The 22,118-nt window shown below is 45.9% G+C and overlaps 1 protein-coding gene across 3 annotated transcripts; it reads left to right on the top strand.

Moving 5' to 3' along the window:
* Window positions 1-134: 134 nt before the first annotated feature.
* MYC (MYC proto-oncogene, bHLH transcription factor) lies at window positions 135-5,257 on the top strand. 3 transcript variants are annotated; one of them, XM_074316358.1, is made up of 3 exons: window positions 135-709; window positions 2,344-3,109; window positions 4,215-5,257. In XM_074316358.1, exons 2-3 carry the CDS (start codon window positions 2,353-2,355, stop codon window positions 4,775-4,777), a joined length of 1,320 nt encoding a protein of 439 aa, XP_074172459.1. In that variant the 5' UTR covers window positions 135-709; window positions 2,344-2,352; the 3' UTR covers window positions 4,778-5,257. The 3 variants fall into 3 exon arrangements, with proteins under 3 accessions (XP_074172459.1, XP_019579248.2, XP_074172458.1); XM_019723689.2 differs by having other exon boundaries at window positions 154-709; window positions 2,341-3,109; XM_074316357.1 differs by lacking the exon at window positions 135-709 and adding an exon at window positions 1,106-2,149 and having other exon boundaries at window positions 2,341-3,109.
* The last annotated feature ends 16,861 nt before the right edge of the window (window positions 5,258-22,118 follow it).

Genomic DNA, 22,118 nt, shown 5'->3' with positions numbered 1-22,118 from the left:
CACCCCCTCCCCAGTTTCCAAAGCAGAGGGGGAGGGGGAAGAAAAAAAATTCACTATCGCGAATCCCCGCCCACCAGCACTTTATTGGAAGGGGTGTGTGGGTCCGAGGACCCTGGGGCTTCTTGCACTAGGTGCTGCCACTACGGTTCACGCGTTCTGACCACCGCCTTGCTCCCTCCTGCCTCGGGAAGGGCCGGGCTAGTAAGAGGCTTGGCGGGAAAAAGACAGGGGGAGGGAATAATACAAGCAGTATAAATAGCTGGGTTTCACCGCTTTATCTGACTCGCTGTAGTAATTCCAGCGAGAGGCAGAGGGAGCGAGCGGGCGGATCCGCCAGAGTCGGAGAACGGAGAGAGCCGAGCTAGGCGGGCGAGCCGAGTCGCGCTCCGGGCGCCCAGGGCTGGAAGACCCGGAGTGAAAGGAGGGCTTCGCGTCCAGCCCGGACCCCCCTCCCCACCCTTCCCGTCGACCCCTGCCAGCGATCCGCAACCCCTGCCGCATCCACGAAACTTTGCCCGTTGCAGCTGGCGGGCACTTTCCCCTGGAACTTACAACACCCGCTCGAGAACGCGACTCTCCGGACTCGGAGAGGCTGTTTTACCTATTTGGGGAGACACTTCTCCCCGCTGCTGCCTAAGACCCGCTCCTCTGAAAGGCGTACTTCGCCCGGTTTTGGACGCTGGATTTCCTTCGAATAGTGGGAAACCCGGTAAGCACCTGGATCTATTTATCTTTTATTTTTTCTACCGCTTTATTGCGGCGATGAGTCGAATACCCGAATCGGGGTGTCTCTTCTCCCATTCCTGCGCTATTGACACTTCTCAGAGTAGTTGTGGTAGGTCGGGGTGGGGTGGGGACGAAGCAGAACTGGATGGGGTAGAGTGACTTGTCAAAACGGGCGGATGGAAAGCAGAGGGAAAACAGGAGTACGCTTTTAAAATCAGCCTTTGGAGATTTTTGCCGATGAATATCGACGCAGAACCCGGCCGATTGTACATTCCTGTTTTATTGCATTAATTGCTTTGGGGAGGGGAAGCTGGCGGGGAGGTGGAGTGGGGCTTTGCTTCACGGTGGGCGGAAAGCCCTTTGCATCCAGAGGTCCTTGGAGTAAGGATTACATATTGCGTTTGAGAGCTCCGCAGCCGCTGACTTTTCCCCGTCTCCTAAAGGGCATTTAAATTTCGGCTTTTCTGACCGCATTTCTGACAGCCGGAGACACTGCGGCGCGTCCTGCGTGCTGATCGCCTGCGGTGTTTCCAATCGCCCTTTACTCCTGTTAAGAAGTTGTCATTTGGCTTTTCAAAAGAATAGTAAAATTAAAGATCTCGTTCTAGCGAGGTGTTAGGATTCGGTGTGTTGGGGACGCCGCGGCGAGGAGAGGCTGGGACCGAGGAGAGGCTGGGACCGGGATGTGTCCGATTCCCCTGGATTCATTGAGTCAGAAAACGAGGGCAAATCTCCGCATCCAGCTTTGGCTCCCCCGCCGCCCCGCGTGTCCTTTCGCCCCTTCAATGCGGAGGGTCGGCAAGGAGCGGTGCCCAGGGCTTTTCCAGAACAGCTGCTACCCTCGGCGGGTTAGGGGAAGGCGCCCCGCTCGGGGCGCAGAATCGCGGCAGGGTCTCTGGTGCAGTTGCGTCGCCGAATTTGATATTGAAGGGAGGTGCCCCTGCTATTCTCTAACACCCCCTTTTATTTATGTGGGGAAGTGTTAAGGTCCGCGGCTGAGCTCGTCGCACCAGCCGGTGAAGGAAAAGAAGAAAAGCCGGCAAAGGAAGGGAGGGGGGCGCGCAGGGGGTGGGGATGGAGGAGGCGGAGAGGGAGGCTGGGAGGGGCGGTGGCGCCAGCAAGGGAAGGAGCGCGGTGAGGGCGCAAGTGGGAAGGGGCGCGGTGCGGAGGGGCCCAGGCGCAAGAGGTTGCAGCTCACAGCCGCTCCCGCCGCAGCGCCTCTCGCCTTCTCCTTCAGGTGGCGCAAAACTTGGAGCCTTCGGGTTTGGCAGACGTATTCCCCGCCGCCGCCTGCCCCGGTCTTTACCAAGGCCAAAACCGATTTCGATTGCAGGGCGGCTAAGGGGCCGGCCGACTCCCAGGCTTCGCGCTCTGGGCTCCGGTGGACCGAAGCCCCGCTGGCTCTCCGCAGCTGGTTCATCTAGTGTGTGTCCGACATAGTAGGGGGTCCCCCGGAGGGGGTGAACGGGTGCCCTCCCCCGCTCCCCGCCACTGGCCCCTTTTGGGGATAGCACTGGAAGGGGAGTTGATCGTGGCTCGCGCTGCGCCTGGTTGCGGCACCAACCAAAAGCCCCGTAACTCAAGACTCGCCCCCTCTTTGTGTGCCCCCTTCAGCAGGCTGCCACGATGCCCCTCAACGTCAGCTTCGCCAACAGGAACTATGACCTCGATTACGACTCGGTGCAGCCGTATTTCTACTGCGACGAGGAGGAGAACTTCTACCACCAGCAGCAGCAGAGCGAGCTGCAGCCGCCGGCGCCGAGCGAAGATATCTGGAAGAAATTCGAGCTGCTGCCCACCCCGCCCCTGTCGCCGAGCCGCCGCTCAGGGCTCTGCTCACCCTCCTACGTTGCTTTCGCGTCCTTCTCCCCCAGGGACGATGATGATGGCGGCGGCGGCAGCTTTTCCACGGCCGACCAGTTGGAGATGGTGACCGAGCTGCTAGGAGGAGACATGGTGAACCAGAGCTTCATCTGCGACCCAGACGACGAGACCTTCATCAAAAACATCATCATCCAGGACTGTATGTGGAGCGGCTTCTCCGCCGCAGCTAAGCTTGTCTCGGAGAAGCTGGCCTCCTACCAGGCTGCGCGCAAAGACGGCGGCAGTCGGAGCCCCGCCCGCGGGCACAGCGCCTGCTCCACGTCCAGCCTGTACCTGCAAGACCTGAGTGCAGCTGCCTCCGAATGCATCGACCCCTCTGTGGTCTTCCCCTACCCGCTCAACGACAGCAGCTCGCCCAAGACCTGCGCCTCCCCGGACTCCACTGCCTTCTCCCCGTCCTGGGACTCGCTACTCTCCTCCGCTGCTTCCTCCCCGCGGGCCAGCCCTGAGCCCCTGGTGCTCCATGAGGAGACACCACCCACCACCAGCAGCGACTCTGGTAAGCTGGGCCCCTCTAGTCCTGCCACAAAGGGGGCGGCTGACCATCTTTTCTGTTCTCATCGGCCGCTAGTTAAACTGGCCGCTTCAGTTGGCACTGTTTCTTTTCTTATATTTGGGAAAGAAATGGTATATGTGGAAGGATCTAGGAGCATCGTCATCCCTGGAACACTGGACTGTAGTGTTCCCTCCCATCTCTTCTCCTAAGACTGCCCTTAGTGGCCAAACCCCTTCCTTTCTCTCCCGCCCCTAGGAATTTGAGTTGGGTTTTTAAATCTTCTGGTTTATCTTGCAACTCAATCCACTCACTCCCTTTTACCTTTCTTAAGCATTTTAATTGCTCTGGGAGGGGAGAGGGAGAGTGTGAATGAGATTTAGAGAGGATTGGTCTCAGAGAGTAAATGAATTTCCTCCCTCTACCCTTCTGAGAAGTGTTGGTATTTAATGGGCTGCAGATCTAGGAAAAGGAAGAGGGGCTCTGGGCAGGCAGGGCAGCCTCCCCCCTGGGGCTGTTAGCTAGTGAAAGTGGCTGAGAGTGCGTAGGCTGAGGTGTTGGGATCTTTTCAGCCTCTTTTGAACCCTTAAAAGCAAATCCTTTCCAAAATTGAAATTTTTTTTCTTCCCTTTCCCTCACCCCCTAGGACTTTTGGCAAAGTTGCATGATTTTTTTTTTTCTTTTCCGCACTTCCAATGCAATAAGGAGTTACTAAAGCTGCACCAAGAGATTTGCAGCTACCCTTTGCAACACCAGAAGGGTCCTTGGTGAAATCCCTTAAAAATAGGAGGTGTTTGGGAATGTGTTTTGCTTTGGGTGTGTCCAAAGCCTCATTAAAGTCTTAGGTAAGAATTGGCATCAATGTTGTATCCTGGTAAATTGTAATTTTCTTGCCTGTGCCATGAACCTAGCTGTCATTCTCCTCTTTCTGAAACTTGCCTTCATGGGGAGAAGAGCAGGCATGATTGAACAGTTTGTTCTCTGGGAATAACTTTGTGCCAGGGTCCTTTTTCACATAATGCCTTATATTTGCATAGCATTAGTTTAATCTATTCATTGAGTACTTGAAGGAAATGTTGCTAACCGGTGATTGATATTTCCTTTCTTAAAGAGGAAGAACAAGAGGATGAGGAAGAAATTGATGTTGTTTCTGTGGAAAAGAGGCAACCCCCTGCGAAAAGGTCAGAATCTGGGTCATCCTCCACCGGAAGTCACAGCAAACCTCCTCACAGCCCACTGGTCCTTAAGAGATGCCATGTGTCCACCCATCAGCATAATTACGCAGCGCCCCCCTCTACTAGGAAGGACTACCCCCCCACCAAGAGAGCCAAGTTGGACAGTGGCCGAGTCCTGAAACAGATCAGCAACAACCGCAAATGTACCAGCCCCAGGTCCTCTGACTCTGAGGAGAATGACAAGAGGCGGACACACAACGTCTTGGAACGCCAGAGGAGAAATGAGCTGAAACGCAGCTTTTTTGCCCTGCGTGACCAGATCCCAGAGTTGGAAAACAATGAAAAGGCCCCCAAGGTAGTTATCCTTAAAAAAGCCACTGCATACATCCTGGCCATCCAAGCAGAGGAGCAGAAGCTCATTTCAGAAAAGGATTTATTGCGGAAGCGACGAGAACAGTTGAAACACAAACTTGAACAGCTACGGAACTCTTGTGCATAAAAGTTGACCTATTGGAGGGAGGAACTGGAATCTCTCATGAATTCTCACTTGTTACTAAGAGAAAGTAAGGAAAGAGGTTCCTTCTGACAGAACTGTAACAACTCATTGTGTATGAACTTTTTTCAAATGCATGTTAAGTGCAACCTCACACAACCTTGGCTGGGTCTTAGGACTTAAAGGTTTAGCCATAATGTAAACTGCCTCAAGAACTTGGCATAAAAGAACTTTTTTTATGCTTACCATCTTTTTCTTTTTTTTTTTCTTTAACAAATTTGTATTTAAGAATTGTTTTTTAAAAAATCTTAAAATTGTCTTGTAAATACATTAAATGTAAATAACTTTAATAAAACGTTTATAACAGTTATGCAAAATTCAAAACCATGTATTATAAACCATAATTTTTTTTTATTTAAATACATTTTACTTTTTAAAGTTGATTTTTTTATTGTTTTTACAAATAAATGACAGATATATAATTGAACCAAATCTGAAGTTGTGTTTTGTTTCTTCTCTTTTCATTCTCTTTTTCATCAGTTACAGATTAACAAAATTTGGCCTTTAAGGGAGTGAGTTTACTGAGATGGGAAAAGTTGTTTAGGAGAGGGCAAGGGCTTTGTTAAAATGGGTCTGGGGCCATAAGGTCTTTACATTTCTAGGGTTATAAGATGCTTCCTGGAGATTAATGATAAGGGCCAGAGTTGATAGTTAAAAGAATGAAAGGGTAGTAAGCTGGTGGCTGGTGAGTGGGTTAAGGGTTGGCAAAGGCATGCTAGAGGTTAAAGATAACAGTTAAGTATACAAAGGGGAGGGGTGGTAAATCCTTGGGGTTGGGAGGAAGATGAAGAAACCCCCTTCAGTTGTGTTAACCCATGCCATTCCCCTGTTCCATTCAAACCCAGGAGTTCTGCTCAGTGAAAGAATAGATGGGAGAATAAGAAACCAACTTTTGCTGCTTGCCTGCTACTACCAGGGGCCAGGCCTGTTAGCTCCAACGGAGCTCTGGGAGGCATGTCATTACCCCTCATATACACACAAGGAAATGTGGAAGTTCAGAGAGGTTATGTAACTTCTCTGGGCACACAGATAATAAAGGACAGCATCCAAGTCCCGCCTTTGTTGAAAAACTAAACATTTCACTATCACACCTCAGCTCATCCTACAGTGTCTAAAGTACTGAGATCAAGTATGCTTTTGGTTTGGGGCCTAATGGACCGACAAGTAGTAACCACACACTACTTATGTACCAGGCGTTCTAAGCATTTTCCTTATAACTCACAGCAATCCTATGAAGGGGGTACTGCTGATTTCCCCAAAATGGAAGAGACAGAAACAGAAAGACACTCCCCCGACCCCGCCCCCGCCCCCGCCCGCCACATCCATCTGCCTAAGGTCCACTGATACTGAAGAGGAGAAGAGCCAGGATTCAAACCCAGGCCGTTCACTCTTAAACTGCTAGCCCGCCTCTCAAAGAGGCCAGTAGGAATAAATGACTGCACCGCTCACGAGAACAGGAGTCACGGATCTAGTGGGTTCTGTGCCTTAAGTTGCAACATGTAGGCCCCAGCTGACATCAGTTCCCCCTTTTTTTGTGTTTGTTTTATTTTGTGGATCATTGTTTAATGTTTCCGTTCACCTTGTGGAGCCCAGAGCTCATTCCTTTCTACCTTAGCCATTTGTTAAGTGGGATTCACCAGTTACGCTGGGAAAGCAGCCAGTTTGGAATTGCTACTGCTCAGATCATAAAATAAAGTATAATTATTCTTTGTCATGTGAGTCATTATTTTGGAAACTACAAACTCCCAACCTCTTTCACACATGGACACTCATGACACATGCTCATCCTTGGAACATGAAAAGGCATTTTTGAATGTAGATAGTATTAATTATAAGCCTTTGAAAACCCACAGCCGGAACCAGAAATTTGAACGTTGACCACATAGGTAAATGGAAGCTACTATCGCTGTTCTCATTATTTCATTGTCTCAGCCTCACAGGAAAGTGTCAGATCCCTGTGCTCTTTGGGATTTTAATCCACCACCACCAGCACCGCCACCCATAAATCAATAAATAATTACCATCTTTGGCTCTGACCCCTAGAATAATGTAAACAAGCCCTTAATGTCTTTTTCTTCATCCTTCATTTTGGGTTCTAAGTCCCACCCCAGCTGTCACACCCTATAGCCTAAATTCAAAAGGAGATAAAATCCACAGAAGTGGAGTAGTTCAAAGTGTTACAGTAAAGCCTGGACGATCTTAAGGGGTTCACTCTTTGCCCCTTTGTGGCTGGAGGGCAGCACCAGAGTGACTCACTTAGGAACAGGGAAGGTGTTGCTTTGAATCACTAAATCCTGGCAAGCCCAAAGAATACGAAAGAGTGTTCCTCGCTAGGAAACTTCCCATTCCAAATTATCAGGACATAACCTTAGGCATTCAGAGCTTGGCTGTGGGGAAAGAAAGGGAACCATTCCAGAAACCTGCTCAGCCCCCATCTTAGGTTTAGGAAGCCAGCGAGCAGTTTGAAAATGGCACAGATGCCAACTTCATTCCAGAAAGTCGGGCTGATCTTGACTTTGATACTAATTGGCCCTCAGAGCCAATCCAGAGAGTCCCCAGGGGCTATGCCATTGTGCAATCTATTTTGTAGATAAAAATAATGAAGAATGGGAGATGGAAGGAGCTGGCGATTCAGAATACACAGGAAGGGGTAAGGGAATACTGAGGGATTTTACCTAGGACACTGTAAGAATTAAGGACCACCCCCAGGGGATTCCAGGCGTGGTTTTGTTTAGGGATGGAATGAATAAAGAGGAAGAAAGTGTTCTTTTATGCTTCCATTTGGAAGCAACAAAGGAGATCCACATTATAAAAACAATCAATTTTTAAATGAACAACGTTTTCACAATCCAGGCCTTATACTTTGGTTGCTCACAGCTGGGATACATAAGTAGAGCTCACCACGGGTCTTTAAGACAAACTGGGGCATCAAGTTTGGGAAAGAGGATCAAAAGTTGCGTTAAGGGGTTTTCTGTGGCTTGGTTGCAATAGCCTATGATTGGCTCAGTGAAAAACAAATTTTTAGTGTACACACTAAGGGCTCCTAAAGCACTTTTTCCCAGTAAAGAACCCCTTAGGGTGGAAAATGCTGAAGAGTGGCCCCCAATACTATAAATGCACTGGTAGCTTTTACAAAAATTTCCTCCTTTAAGGTTACAGACTCTTACAGGCCTATTTGAAGGGAGGAGGAGTGTAGAAACAAGATAATAGAATGAGAACAGGGGCTCATTCAAAAAATAAAAAAAAAAGAACCTAAAAAGACTCTACCACCCACCACTAAAGCTAATGTTTCTCTATTGTAGATTGTGCAGGGGGAGAGTTCAGACTAATTCCAAATTTAGAAGAAAGACCCAAGAACTTTTGCTTTGCAAACTGGTTTCAGCTGACTCTAAATGACTCTTGAGTTGATTTTGCATTTTGTTTTTAATTTTATTTCTTTCAATATTAGTCTGCACTAAGCCCTTTAGGAAGACACAGTTGAAGGGAAGGACTGCTAAAGGAATGTGGCTCTTCTGTGGTTAAAAGGAATGTTCTTTGTTTTTAAACAATGCCTGGGAGCTCAGCCACATTCCCCAACACTTTCTTCCCATTGTCACCCAGTCAGCCCATTAAGGGATAAAACACTCCAGTACTGTCTGGTCTCTAGGGGTAGGGAAGAGGAGAGCTGGGGGGTAAATAATTAACCTTTATTACACACCTACTATCTGTCGAACCCTCACAACAGCCCAGTGGGAGAGTGATTATTGAATGTGACAATATTGAAGTTTAGACAAGTTCAATAGCTCTCTCAAAGTCACACATGTACCAACAACAAAAACAAAAGGTACAGTAGTTAATGTTTTATGTGCACAACCCTTTATATGCATTACCTTATTTCATCCCAAAGCAACTCTTCGGAGGTAAATGCTATGTCTAATCCCATTGTACACACAAAGATAGTGACACTTTGAGAGATTAAGTCATTTGCCTGCATTTACAGACCTGGCAAAATGGTGCGGGCAGGAATCACTCATTCGTTCATAAATATTTATTGAGCACCTACTGTGTGCCCACACTGTGCTGGGGTGGGAAGAGATGCGAAGAGAAAGGAGAGAGATAAGGTCCTAGCCCTAGGGACTACTGGAAAACAAGGACAACAAAAATCAGCAATGAGACTCTAAATTGTTTTTTTTTTATTAAATTTATTGAGGTGACAATTGCTAGTAAATTGTACACCTGAAATCTAAATTATTTTAAAACACGTAGTGTTGACTGTGTAGCAGGAGGGAGATGAAGCCCCCCTAACCGTTCCCCCAGGAAAAATGGAGTTCAGCTGGAAGCTCAGGAAATGCTGAAAGAGGCACAAAGGAAAAGATGTCATCAGAGATAAGGAGGGAAGCCTGGGAGAGAAAGGTGTAACCAAAGCCCTCCCATCAGAGGTGTCAACGGTGGCAAGAGGTGCAGCAGGAAATGCAGACAATGGCCCATTGGACCAGCAAAATGGCACATCTTCTTGGTCACAACCACTCCCATCACTTGAAACAGCTGCCTAATCACTCCCCCAACACCCCTTCCTCCTGCACTACCTTCACCAGGAGTTCCCAAAGGGTGATTCCTGGACCATCAGCATCAACATCACCTGTGACTCTGTTACCAATGCAAACACATACCGCAGTTCTTCTCCCCCGACATACACACTGCTTACCTGCAGTTTTGATTTCCGAGGTTTCAGTTACCCCTGGTCAACTGTGGTCCAAAAATATTGGATGGAAAATTCCAGAAATAAACAATTCATACGTTTTTTGTTTTTTTTTTATAAAAAAGATTTGTATTAAATCTAAATTTGTATTTTTAAAAAGATTTGTATTAAAAAATATAGCTAACATACAATATTGTATCGGTTTCAGGTATATACTGTGGTTGTTCAACATTTATACACCCAAAGAAATGATCACTATAAGTCTAGCAACTGTCTGACACTGTACCACGCTATCACGATATTATTGACTGTAGTCCCCACGCTGTACGTTACATCCCCATGACTTATTTGTTTTATACTTGGAAAGTTGGACCGCTTATTCCCCTTCAATTCCCCCCCCCCTTTTTTTTAAATTTTCAATTACAGTTAACATTCAATATTATTTTGTATTAATTTCAGGTGTACAGCATAGTGGTTAGACCTTTATAGAATTTAAGAAGTGATCTCCCTGACTAGTCTAGTACCCACCTGGCACTATGCATAGCTATTACCATGTTATTGACTATGTCCTCTATGTTTCACTTCACAACCACATGAATATTTGGTAACTACCAATTTGTGCCTCTTAAACCCTTCATCTTTTTCACCCTGTCCCGCAAGCCTTCTCCCATCTATCACCCCAGTAAATCTACTACCCATCTGACACCATAGTTATTACAGTATTATTGATTATATTCCTTCTGCTATACCCTACATCCCCATGACTACTTTGTAACAACTAATTTGTACTTCTTAATTCCTTCCCATTTTCCACCCACCCCCTCATCTCCCTCCCATTTGGGAACTATCAAAATGTTCTTTGTATTTATGAGTGTGTTTCTGTTTTGTTTGTTTGTTTGTTTTGTTCTTTAGATTCCACATATAAGAGAGATCACATTGCATCTGTCTTTCTCTGACATACTCCACTCAGCACAATACTCTCCAGGTCTATCCATGCTGCTGTAGATGGCAAGAACCCATTCCCTTCCATGACTGAGCAATATTTTACTGCATAAATGTATCACCTCCTCTTTATCTATTCTTCCATCAATGGACACCCAGGCTGCCTCCACATCTTGGCCATTGTAAATAATGCTGCAATGAACATATAAATTTACATGTCTCCTCAAAGTAACATTTTGGGTTTCTTCAGGTAAATACCCAGAAGTGGGATTACTGGGTTCTTTGTCTCTTGTTATAGCCTTTGTTTTAAAGTCTATTTTGTCTGGTATAAGTATTGCTACTCCAGCATTTTTTTTTTTTCCATTTCCATTTGTATGAAATATCTTTTTTCATCCCTTTACTTTCTGTCTGTGTGTGTCTTTCAATCTGAGGTAAGTCTCTTGTAGGCAGCATATGTAAGGGTTTTGTATTCTTATCCATTCAGCCACCCTATGTTTTTGATCAAAGCCATTTAATCCATTTACATTGAAAGTAATTATTAATAGATATGTAGTTATTGCCATCTTATTATTCATATTTTTAATCACTCTTTCTTCTTTTTCTTAAAGAAGTCCCTTTAACATTTCTTGTAATGTTGGTTTGGTGGTGATGAACTCCTTTAGTTTTTTCTTTTCTGGGAAGCTCTTTGTCCTTAAATTCTAAATAGAGTAATCTTGGTTGTAGATGCCAATTTCTTTTCATCACTTTGAATATTTCCTGCCAATTCCTTCTGGTCTGCAAAGTTTCTGTTGAGAAATCAGCTGACAATCTTATGGGAGCTCCCTTATAAGTTACTAGTTGCCTTTCTCTTCCCGCTTTTAGGATTCTTTCTTTGTCTTTAACCTTTGCCATTCTAATTATAATGTGTCTGGGTGCAGGCCTGTTTGGGTTCATCTTGTTTGGGACTGTCTGTGCTTCCTGGTCTTGAATGTCTATTTCCTTCACCAGGTTAGAAAATCTTTCAGTCATTATTTCTTCAAATAGGGTCTCAATCCCTTGCTTTCTCTCTCTTCTGGTACCCCTATGATGCAAATGTTTTTGCGCTTCATGTTGTCCCAGAGGATCTTAAAATATCCTCATTTTTTAAAATTGTTTTTTCCTTTTGTTGTTCCAGTGGGTGTGTTTTGCTACCTTATCTTTCAAACTGTTGATTTGATCCTCTGCTTCATCTAGTCCGCTGGTGATTCCTTCCAGTGCATTCTTCATTTCAGTTATTGTATTCTTCACTTCTGACTGGTTCTTTTTTATGGTGTCTATGTTCTTTTTTAAGCTTGCTATCTCCTTGTTGAAGTTATCACTAAGTTCCTGGAGCATCCTTATAACCAGTGTTTTGAACTCTGTCTCTGGTAAGTTGCTTGCTTCCCTCTCGTTTAGTTCTTCTCTGGAGTTTTCTCCTGTTTTGTTCATTTGGGACGTATTTCTTTGTTCCTTCGTTTTGACTGTTCCTCTGTTTGTTTCTATGTATTAGTTGGATCTACTACATCTCCCAGTCTTGGCCAGATGACCTTATGTAGTAGGTGCCCTGTGTGGCCCTGGCACAGTCTCCCTGATCACCAGCTCTGGGTGTTCCAGGTGTATCCCTTGTGTTGGTTGTATGTGCCCTCCTGTTATAGTTGAGCCTTCATTACTATTGGCATATCAGTAGATGGGATTGGTCCTCAGGCTGACTGGCTGTGGGGTTTGGCCATGTCCACAGCTTAGGGGCTTGTATGCTGGGATGCTTACCCCACAAAGCGGGATTTGCCCCAGTGGGCTCTGTTACCTGTTGAGACCACCCTTTGTGTGTGCTGCTTGTGTGGCTAATTAAACAGTGCTCTGCTGCAGTCTGAAGCCAACCTCCAAGTATGTGAGTTCTGGGGCCTCTTGGAAGGGGTTTTGGTGCAGGCCCAGGTCACCCACGGCCTGTGACCAGTCAGGGACTACCTGGTAGTAGGTACAAAGCGATCCATGGTTGGTCACTGCTTGTGCTGGACTTGGAGGCATGTGGGAGAAGCCGTGCTGCAAACTGAGGACAGGTGTCACCAGTACCGGCTCTGGGGTAGCTCCGCAAAAAGCCAGGACACGCTGAGGACTGCTTTCACCTGCTGCCACCTGCGAGCTCTAGTAAGGTTCAGCTGTGGATAAAGCCTCCTGTGGTACAAAGTTGATTGTGGGGTGGGGGTCAGGGTCTCAGTGAGTCAGCAGGGCGGAGCTGTGGAGCTCACTAGGCCAATCAGATTCAGAGTTGGCCATAATCATAAGGGGTTGGCTCAACACAGGAAAGATGGCGCCTGCCTGCTGGCTGCATGGGGGAGACCTGCACACAGGGAAATTGCCGACTGTCCTCCAGGTTACCCCAATGTAAGAAATCATGATTTTGTGATGATTTGTTCTGAGGGTTTTCCATATACCGTTTAATCGCCTCAGCAATTCTTTGGGTTATGCACTTTTATTGGCTCCATTGCATTAAGGAGAAAACTGGACCTCAGAGGTAGGCGTGCGGGGGTGGTGGTGAATGTGTTGTCAAGGTCACATAGCTAATAGGTGGTGGGCCTTCGATCAGCATTCACGTATATTGTAATGAACCCCAATCAGTCTGCAACCTCAAAGTCTCTGTTACTCACCTTGAAATGCTATTTATTCATTTTCTCTTAATTATAAGCTGTGTGTGCTTTTTCAGGTGTGTGTATGTGTGTACAGGCAATCCTTGCTTTGCAGGATTCCACATTAACTGAAACCAGACTTCAGTTTCCCAGAACCTGCAGTGAGGACATAATTCTGATATGCACAAGTTTTTGTTAATATGGTGCCTTGCAAATGAGGCATGCCTGCATTCCGTTGTTCTCTTATGGCATGTTACTTTCCTAGGGCTGCCGTAACAAATTGCCTCAAACTGGGTGGCGTATAACAACAGTAATTGATTCTCACATGCGTCGGCAGGACCGTGATCCCTCTGAATGATCCAGTGGCGGGTCCTTCTTCACCTCTTCTTGGCTCTGGTGGATGCTGGCTTCCTGTTCATTCTTTGACCTGTAGATGCATCACTCCTGTCTCTGCCTCTGTCTTCACATGACCTTCTCCCTCTATTTGCATGTATCTCTGTGTCTCCTCTTTCTCTTTATGAGGACACCAGTCATCAGATGCCGGACCCACTCTAAACCAACAGGACCACATCCTAATTAATGACATCTGCAAAAACCCTATGTTCAAACAATTTGGAGGTTCCTGGCACACAGGAATTCTGGGGACACGGTTCAGCCCAATGTAGATGGGTGAGCATGTCCAGGGCTAGATTGGTGGTCAAGACCCACGCTGCTCCCCGTGCTGAAACTGGGAGTGCACACAGTAGGTCCTCGATAACCCTAGTTGGACCCACTCACAAGGGCAGACACAAGCGAGGGCCATGAGCTCAGGTCAAGTTTTCTCTCTATTCCCAGCCCTTTGCACAGCAAACCACTCCCAAGCCCCGTCCTTCCCTCTTTCACATGGTTTTCTCTTCCAGCTGGTCTCTGACCCTGCCTCTGTTCTCTTTTCTTCCTCCTCCTAGCCACCAATGGCTGTACTGACAGGCTGTCCACGGGAAGATGCGTGCCTACCCCCACGCATTCTTGAGGTGAGGAACGCCCTTCTCATTTGAGTACCTCTGTTCTCTTCACTTCAATTTCCCTCAATCCACCCAAGCATTTCTTTACTCTGTGCTTGTAGGGTGCAAGGTCATTAGTGTCCCCACAAAAGCCAGACTAAATTCTTAGCCCTTGGTCAAATATCCTTTCTTAGCCACACACCCTTCTGATTATTTTTTCTGCAGAAGTACCAAGTGAAAAGTTTCCTCATTGTAAGTGCTGCCTGTGACTTCCCCTTTCTTTAGTTTCAGGATGCCAGTTTACTCTTAATGATTAAAAATCAATAGCATGTTGTCGGTTAATGAGCTTTCACTCTGTGCCAGGCAGTGTGCCAGTGACTTGGCACATACTATGTCACTCATTCTTGACCCGATTCCCATTGTACAGATGGGAACACTGAGGTACTGAGCAACTGGTTAGTTTGCCCAACCTCACATAGCTAGCTAGGTCAAGGTGGAGTCAGAATTTGAACCTATGCATCAAATCCCACAGCATTTTCTCTTCACACTAGGGGCATGAAAGGAACCCTGGGACACTCTATTCTATCACACAGCTTCCCAGTGAAACGTACAGAAAATACAGTATAAGATCATTGAGTATGATCTATCACCTTCTGTAAGGAGTTAAACAGACTCTTCCCATTTCCTAGTCTCCTCTGACATCATTGGGGGTTGGGATTGCTGTTAAAGGAGAACCCTGTAGACAAAGCAACAGCCTGCAGAGCCTTAAAAAACATTCTCTTGGAATCAGTTTTTTGCGTAGCAGCTGCTTGGGGCTTCTGGGTGTAATAACTTAAGCCCTAAAATGCAAACTTCTCACAATGTCAAAAAGCTCCCTGTTGGCAGGTGTCCATGGAACTTGATTCAGCATGTTCCATGGGCTGGGGACAACAGACCACAGCATATCCTCAAATCAGAGTCAGCTAACAACCTCACACACTGGGCACCCCGTTCCTGGTGAGCTTCTTGCAGTTTCACGAGTGAACCTGTGCTCTCCTGCCTCTGCACCTGCTATTCCCTCTGCAGAACACCTCCCCCTGAGCCCGACTATTTGCAGAGGAGTTTGTCCTTCAAGACACCATAACACCCAGGAAGGCATTTCCCCACCACACCCCACCCTGCAGGAGTTCTTATCTGAACCCTAAAGCAGCCTCCTGATGGCTCACTCTCAGGGTAGCAGGGAGGAGGGGGTTTAAAACCTGGGTCTTGTCCCAAATCTACTAAGCCAAGGTCTCTAGGGTGGAGCCTAGGAAATATGCATTTTAACAAGTTCTCCTGGTGCTCTGGGAAGGTGTCTTGGGCTGGGATTCCCAGAACTGAGTCATTGCTTCATTGTCAATATTTTTATACTGTGCTTAAAAAAAACACCAAAAATCAGCAAATACATGGGCTTCCTCTGTTCCAGGCACTGCACGCATTTCACTTCACACTGTCAACTCATATGAGGGTCAGAGCAACACTAGTGAGGAACATGCTATTATTATCCCTATTTTGCAGATAAGGAAACTGAGGCACGAAGAGATTAAGAAACTGGTGTGAACTTACCCATCGAGTTAAGTGTCAGGGCTGCCATACCTGTGGATTTTCTGCTTGAAATCATCTTATTTAAAATGTAAATACTTTGACTTTAATGGAAATTCTATGATGGCAGGGATTTTCAGCTGTTTGTTTATTTCTGGGTCCTCAGTGGCTAGAACAGTGCCAGGCACAGACTAATCATCACTACATAGTATTTGTTGAATGAAGGAATGAAAGGAAATGGGAATATTTAATGTAGGATTGAGATGTTGGTTATATATTTTTTCCTCATGCTCACTAAAAATACACGGATATAATTTATTACTATTTTAAAAAGTAGGCACCACTTAAAATCATGTCATATTTCTGTACTGGTATCTGTCCCCCAGTTTGGGAAGCTCTGGGCTCGAGCTGATTTCTATCCTTGCACTGACCACAATGAGGTGTAATTTTCTCTTCCAGACTGTGACCTCTTGAAAATAGGGACTGGATGTATTCGGATTTGCAATCCTGTGCCGGGGGTAAAACTGAAGTACTGCTTCTTCATTCTTGTTAGAGGGAACTGATTTTAGATTTGACGAAATCGAAATCATTTCAAATCCTTTGAGATCTGAAAGGGGGCAATAAGTCTAAGTGGGTGCAAAGAATAAGGAGGCTGAGGAGGCTGGATTGGCACCCGCTAAAGGGAGGATGTCCAGGGTTGAGCTGGTGGCATCAGACCTAACGGACATCTGGCTGGTTCTTCATACCCCAGAGACCATCTGTTCTTTGAGCTGGTGGCCATTCTCATGCTACAACTTCCTTGCAGATAAAGGTCATGTCCTTCTTGTTCTCTACTGTATCTTCAGACCCTGTTTAGTGCCTGACGTATAGACGATGCTCAATAAAACTGTGGCTGAATGAATGAGAAACTGTTAAATATGTTCTAATGAGGAAAGTGTAACAGGCCTTCCCACTTCCTGTCTCCACAGTCTCCTGTGGCTCTAATATTTCCATATAAAATGCACTTGTGGGGGGCAGTTTGGTTGGAAAGGCTGACTTGAAGTTGCATGAGAAGAGCATTTTACATAAGCTGGAAAAATAATAATTAGCTATGTAAAAGAAAGGGACAGTGGGGATGGCCAAGGAGAAGATTATACGTCCAGCCCCACCCCAAGCCCCACCAGGTACCTGAATTCCAGTCCCCTGGCTGTCAAATTCTGGGGTTGGTGCAATGACCTCACCAGCTGGCATGAGCCCCAGCTCATTATTTAGAATATTGGTTCTGCTCAGGACGAGATGCCAACAAGAGTATCACAAGCTAATGGCAGGGAAGCAGGCAGGCAGACAGGAAGGAAGTCAATAGTAATTAAACTTGCCTTGGTTCACAGCAGCCAAGCCCAGAGCATACAGGAAAGATACAGGCAGAAGCTGCCAAGAGTTGAGCAGTGAGGAAAGGCACGAAGAAACAACTGAAAAAAGCACTGAAGGTCCTATCTTTGCAGGAAAGACCCAATTTCAGAGAATATCCTGATTGCTTGGTGAGTCAACCAGCCCAGTGTGGAAAAGAAAGAAGGCTGACAGTCATACATCAGATCAGTAGATGGATTTAATGATATGTTAAGTCTTCTCCATTCCTGAGACTCTCCACAGAATGGAGAGTGCACACAACAGCATTTATCCAATAGTTTGTTAATTTGTTTGCATTAAAAAAGAGAGTCATCATATTCTAATATATCCAAGGGCCTGCATAGGGTCAAAACAGGGAAAAGGAGAGAAGAAAGACAACAAACAAGAAATGAAAACTTAGAGAGTGTTTGCTACCAGCAAGGCCCACCGTGCTCATATGTACAATGGAATATTAAATGATGTCCACCCACTGGGGAACATCCTCTTACAACTTCCCTCTTATAAATGAGGAAGCTCAGGAAGGTTGAATTGCATGTCCAAGGTCACCCATAACTGGGTGATGAAATTGGGATTTGACAGTCGTCTATCTGACACCATATCCCACTGTTCTAGGCACAGGGGTCCCTCCAATGATCCTGGGTCTCTGGGTATCTACAACCTGTGTAATTCCTCTTCCCAAGTGTAGGCTGAACCTAGTGACTCACTTATAACTAACACAATACAGCAAGAGTGAGGGGATGTCACTTCTGAGGTTAGGTCAATAAAAGACTGCAGCCCCATCTTGGGTACTTGCTTGCATTCTCCCTTCGAACCCTCACTCTGGGGGAAGCCAGCTCCCATACCTTGAGACTGCGTCATGGAGAGGCCCACACCACAAGGAACGGATGCCTCTAGCCAGCAGTCAGGGAGGACCTGAAGCCTGTCAAAAGCCACATGAGTGACTCCGGAAGGAAATTCTCCCCCAGTCCAGCCTTGGGATGATTGCAGCTCTGATCAGTACTAATATCTCCCTTGAAACTTTGTGTTACAGATTATATTGGGGAAAGTGCTTGGCCCTTAGTAAGTGCTCTTACCAAATTTGACTTCCTTCCTTCCCTGACTCAAAACTCCTTGAGTTTGCTATTTACTCTTGAACTTGCTCAATCATGTTCCTGGGTGACCTGGTGAGCTCAGAAATATCTGCTGCTGAGGAAATGGATTTTAGCTGCATCAGGAGAACCTTAGGTCAGAAGGAAGCTGGGGAGAGAGGGCTAGAGAAGGGGCCGTCACAGCTGTCCCCTGCTTGCTGTCCCAAACTTGACATGTATGAGCTCTCGGAATCACATGGGAAAGAGAGGGTGGAAATTCAGGGCTGGGAGACATGGTAGCGTGTCCCGGGGTCAGCTGTGGGGCTGCCTCTGAGGGGTTTCCTGAAGAAAAACTTCTTTAGTGTGGTCCTGCTGGAAAGCAGGAGATAGGTTATACCAGTTAATATTTTAAAAACGTTATCTGCATATATATATATGCGGTATGCTATGCAGAGTGTAGTGCATCATTGACATTTTGGATGGGATAACTCTGTCATGGGGACTGTCTTGTGAATTGTGGGATAATTTGCAGTGTCTCTGGTTTTTACCCGGTCGATACCAGTAACCCCCCCCCCACTCCACCCCAGGTCATAACAATCAAAAATGCCTCCAGACATGGCCAAAGGTCCCTTGAGAGGGCAAAATGGCCCCCTTACCTCCTCTGAGAACCACTGGCATAGAGTAACAAAGCATCTGACCTCATTCAGCTATGAAGCACCCACCAAGAGTTTGGAGAGACAAACATGCTGGCATGGTCTCAGTTCTCATGCAACTCGGAGCTGAGCTCCAGTATGGGAGCTGGGAACGTACACATTTAATTGTCTCTCAGTGTGGCCAGTACAGTAACAGAGAAATGAATGAGGAATGAGACCCTGACTGGGCTCAAATGGAGGAGTGGCCAGCTCTTCTCAGAGTAGAGAGGAAGGGGATGTTTCAGTGACGCTTTGACCTGAAATGACTGACCACCCTCCCCAAAATGACCCCCTGCCTCATCCCCCCCCACTGTTGTGATTCTTTTGTCAGCACTCCGTATGTTTCCTTCAGAGCAATGACTATAATTTATAATCGATTTTTGTTGTTTGTTTCTTTGTGATTTTGTTTGTCAGCCTCCTTCCCAGGCTATAAAGCCCATGAGAACAAGGACTGTTTCTGTCTTGTCCATCCTAGAAATCCTGGTGGTGCACAAAGTAGAGCCCAAAGCAGGGACTAGAAAACTGGAAGAAAGAAAAGGAAGGAGGAAGGAAGGGAACAAAGAATGACAGGAGAGAAAAACTAGGGGTTGCACAGGCAGGTGAGGTGGGGAAAGCCTTCCAGGCAGGGAACAGTGTGTGCGAAGGCCGAGGGGGTCAACCGGACTAGCTACATAATTTGCAGGGCCCAGTGGAAAATGAAAATGCAGAGCCCCTTGTTCAAATATTAATAAGAATTTCAAGATATCTATAGCAGAGCAGTCAACCAAATGTAGGCACTTCTGCACGCGGGGCCTGTGTGCCCGCACAGGTCGCCCACCCAAGAAGCGCCCCCTGGGAGATAATTATCACGGGCCATCGGTAGTTTGAGGATCTTGTCTCTTAGTCCACATGTCGGTCCCATGAGGTGGTCAACCCAACCTCCAGGAACCACACCACGTTTTCTAACAGCAGAAGCCGTTTTCCCAGAAGAGAACAGAATCTGTCTAAGTGTGTTCTTCCAAATTTGACGTTGATAGTAAAAAATACTGCAGGACCAGAGAGCTGGGTACAAGTGCCACGCAGCGTTGTTTGGAGGAAAGCTGGTGAAAACCCTCAGCAGGCCCTGAATGGAGCTGCAGTGCATGGAGTTCTAGATCAAAGCCTGCTGGCTGAAGGCAGGATGTAGACGGCGTTTCTATTAAATGAGGCTGATTCTGAGGCTAGTCAAGTCCTGCTCGTCTCTGTGCCTAGCGAAAAAGACAATTTGTTATCAGCCCAGGGCACGAACCGCGGGTAAAATGCTCTCTGATCCTGTCCCTGGGAAAACCTGTAATTTACAGGTTATCTTAGGGGATGACTTTAATTAGGATTTAGGTGTTATGTTCTACTTCCCGTTGTGATGACCCAGGTCATTTGCACAGATCTGTGTAAAGGGCACTGGTACTGGGGCAGGTTAGTGAGGGAAATTCTGGCTGGTGACAACTTTGTGTGTGGTGTGAGTGTGGGTGCTTGTACACACACACACACACACACACACACACACACACATACACGTGGCCTCTCCTGAGATTTGAACACATCCGAATATGAAAAGAATCATTGTTTTATTTGCTTTGTCTCTTTTCGGCATAGAAAAAGCTGGTAATCCAAGAATCTTTGGAAATTACCTTTTTGAAGGCAATATACCCTGGTTAATAAGATGTCTTTCAGGAATGGAAAGGCAAAGGAAAGAAAGTCACATTTACTAGGCACTTACCGCTCTTCTGTGAGGCTCTTTCATGTACATGATTTCATGAACTCTATACCGAGAGATGGGTACTAATATACCCATTTTAAAGATGAAAAAATGAAAACTCAAGGGTTTTGGTGTTACCCTCAGTTCTAACACAGCATCATGATTTTAACCCAGGACTCTAAAACTCATGTTTTTTTCCATGAAGCCACACTGCTTCTCACAGAAAGTGAAAACGGGATGAAAGAGCAGTGGAGACTTATTTTTTTTCCTTGAGGATAAAAAAAAAAAAAATCACTCTTAATATTGCCCATGGTTTAGGCATTAGCCTAGACTCAACTCCCAACCTTGCTGACACTGAAAGTCCCATCTTTTTCTGCCTGTTCAACCAGAGTTAAGAGGCCAACAGGCAGGCATCATGGCTGATATAATCCATAGTAAGAGAAAATCCAAAAGAATAACAATTTGGACTCTATACGATTTGAGAAGACAACTTACAGTACTTCTTGATATTGAAATTTTGATCATTCGCACCATTTCCAGCAAATTCTTGCTTCCACATTTTGCTCCAATTCTTGAATCTCTAAGAGCTCTGCCCCCTTCTGCTCTGTGATTTTCAAGTTAGAAGAGGAAACGGCAGCTCCCTTCTTGCCTGCAGTTCAGAGGAGGGAGCAAAGACCCAAGGGGTCTGGCCTGAGAGAACGTGAGCATCATTTGCTCTGCTTTGAGGCTCTTCTCCTGGACGTCCTGCATCTCCCGCTGAGACTTTTGCCCAAGCAGAGGAAGCGGTGAGACCCTAAGTCCCAAAATGGGGTTGGAGTGCCAACTCTGCCATTGACTAGCTGTGTGACTTGGGAGAAGTCACTTAACCTGTCCAGTTCTGTTTCCTGGTCTATAAAATGAAGATAGTGGTATCCAACGTCTGTCACGTACGGTTGATAAAAGAATTTTAAAATGAGTACTTTGGCTCAACACTTCCAAGTATCAAAATGTATCCAAAGGAAATACCAGGACAAGTACACAAAATGATATATGTACAGAGATATTCCCTGAACATTGTTTACAGTACTGAAAAATGTGATGCACTCTAATGTCTGTCCATATGGACTTTGTTAAGTAATTATGACATGGCCATATGTTGCAATAAGTACAGGCATTTAAAATGATACAGTAGATCTCTATTTGTTGAGATGTCAATTTATTTTATAGGTGATATTATTATGTATAGAAAGGATACCCCTGGTAGACTATCCAAGAACCTGAATATTTGATTCTAGAGTGGAACGGCAGGTCTGTGAGACAAGATCATTTCACTGAACATCTTTTGATTTAGAAATGAAACGCTTTCTGATTTAGAAATGAAAAAGCAACCTACTAGCTCTAAACTCTTTTGCTTTTAGAAAGCGCCCAATAATTATTGTATTCGTTATCTTTTGCCATGTAACAAGCTACCACAAAGGTGGTGGTTTAAAACAACAATGAACACTTATTATCTCAAAAAGTGTCTGTGGGTCAAGATTTTAGGGACAGACCATCCATTTTGCAAATGGTGTCAGAACACTGTTCACAATCACTGGTCTCCTTCACCCACTTGGGCACCTTCCCATAGATGTCCTGGAGTGTCCCCCAGAAATAAAGACTGGAGCCTGT

This window comes from Rhinolophus sinicus, linkage group LG12 (assembly GCF_036562045.2).
Source record: "Rhinolophus sinicus isolate RSC01 linkage group LG12, ASM3656204v1, whole genome shotgun sequence".
NCBI classification, from domain to species: Eukaryota; Metazoa; Chordata; class Mammalia; order Chiroptera; family Rhinolophidae; genus Rhinolophus; species Rhinolophus sinicus.
The sequence above is the reverse complement of the archived record's forward strand: the minus strand, read 5'-3'. Positions and strand labels throughout refer to the sequence as shown.

What these genes read in the sequence shown, in the direction of transcription:
- MYC (XM_074316358.1), top strand. Translation starts at nt 2,353, where the DNA reads ATGCCCCTCAACGTCAGCTTCGCCAACAGGAACTATGACCTCGATTAC. An exon ending in CACCACCAGCAGCGACTCTG is followed by an intron (nt 3,110 to 4,214) that starts GTAAGCTGGGCC and finishes CCTTTCTTAAAG; the next exon opens with AGGAAGAACAAGAGGATGAG.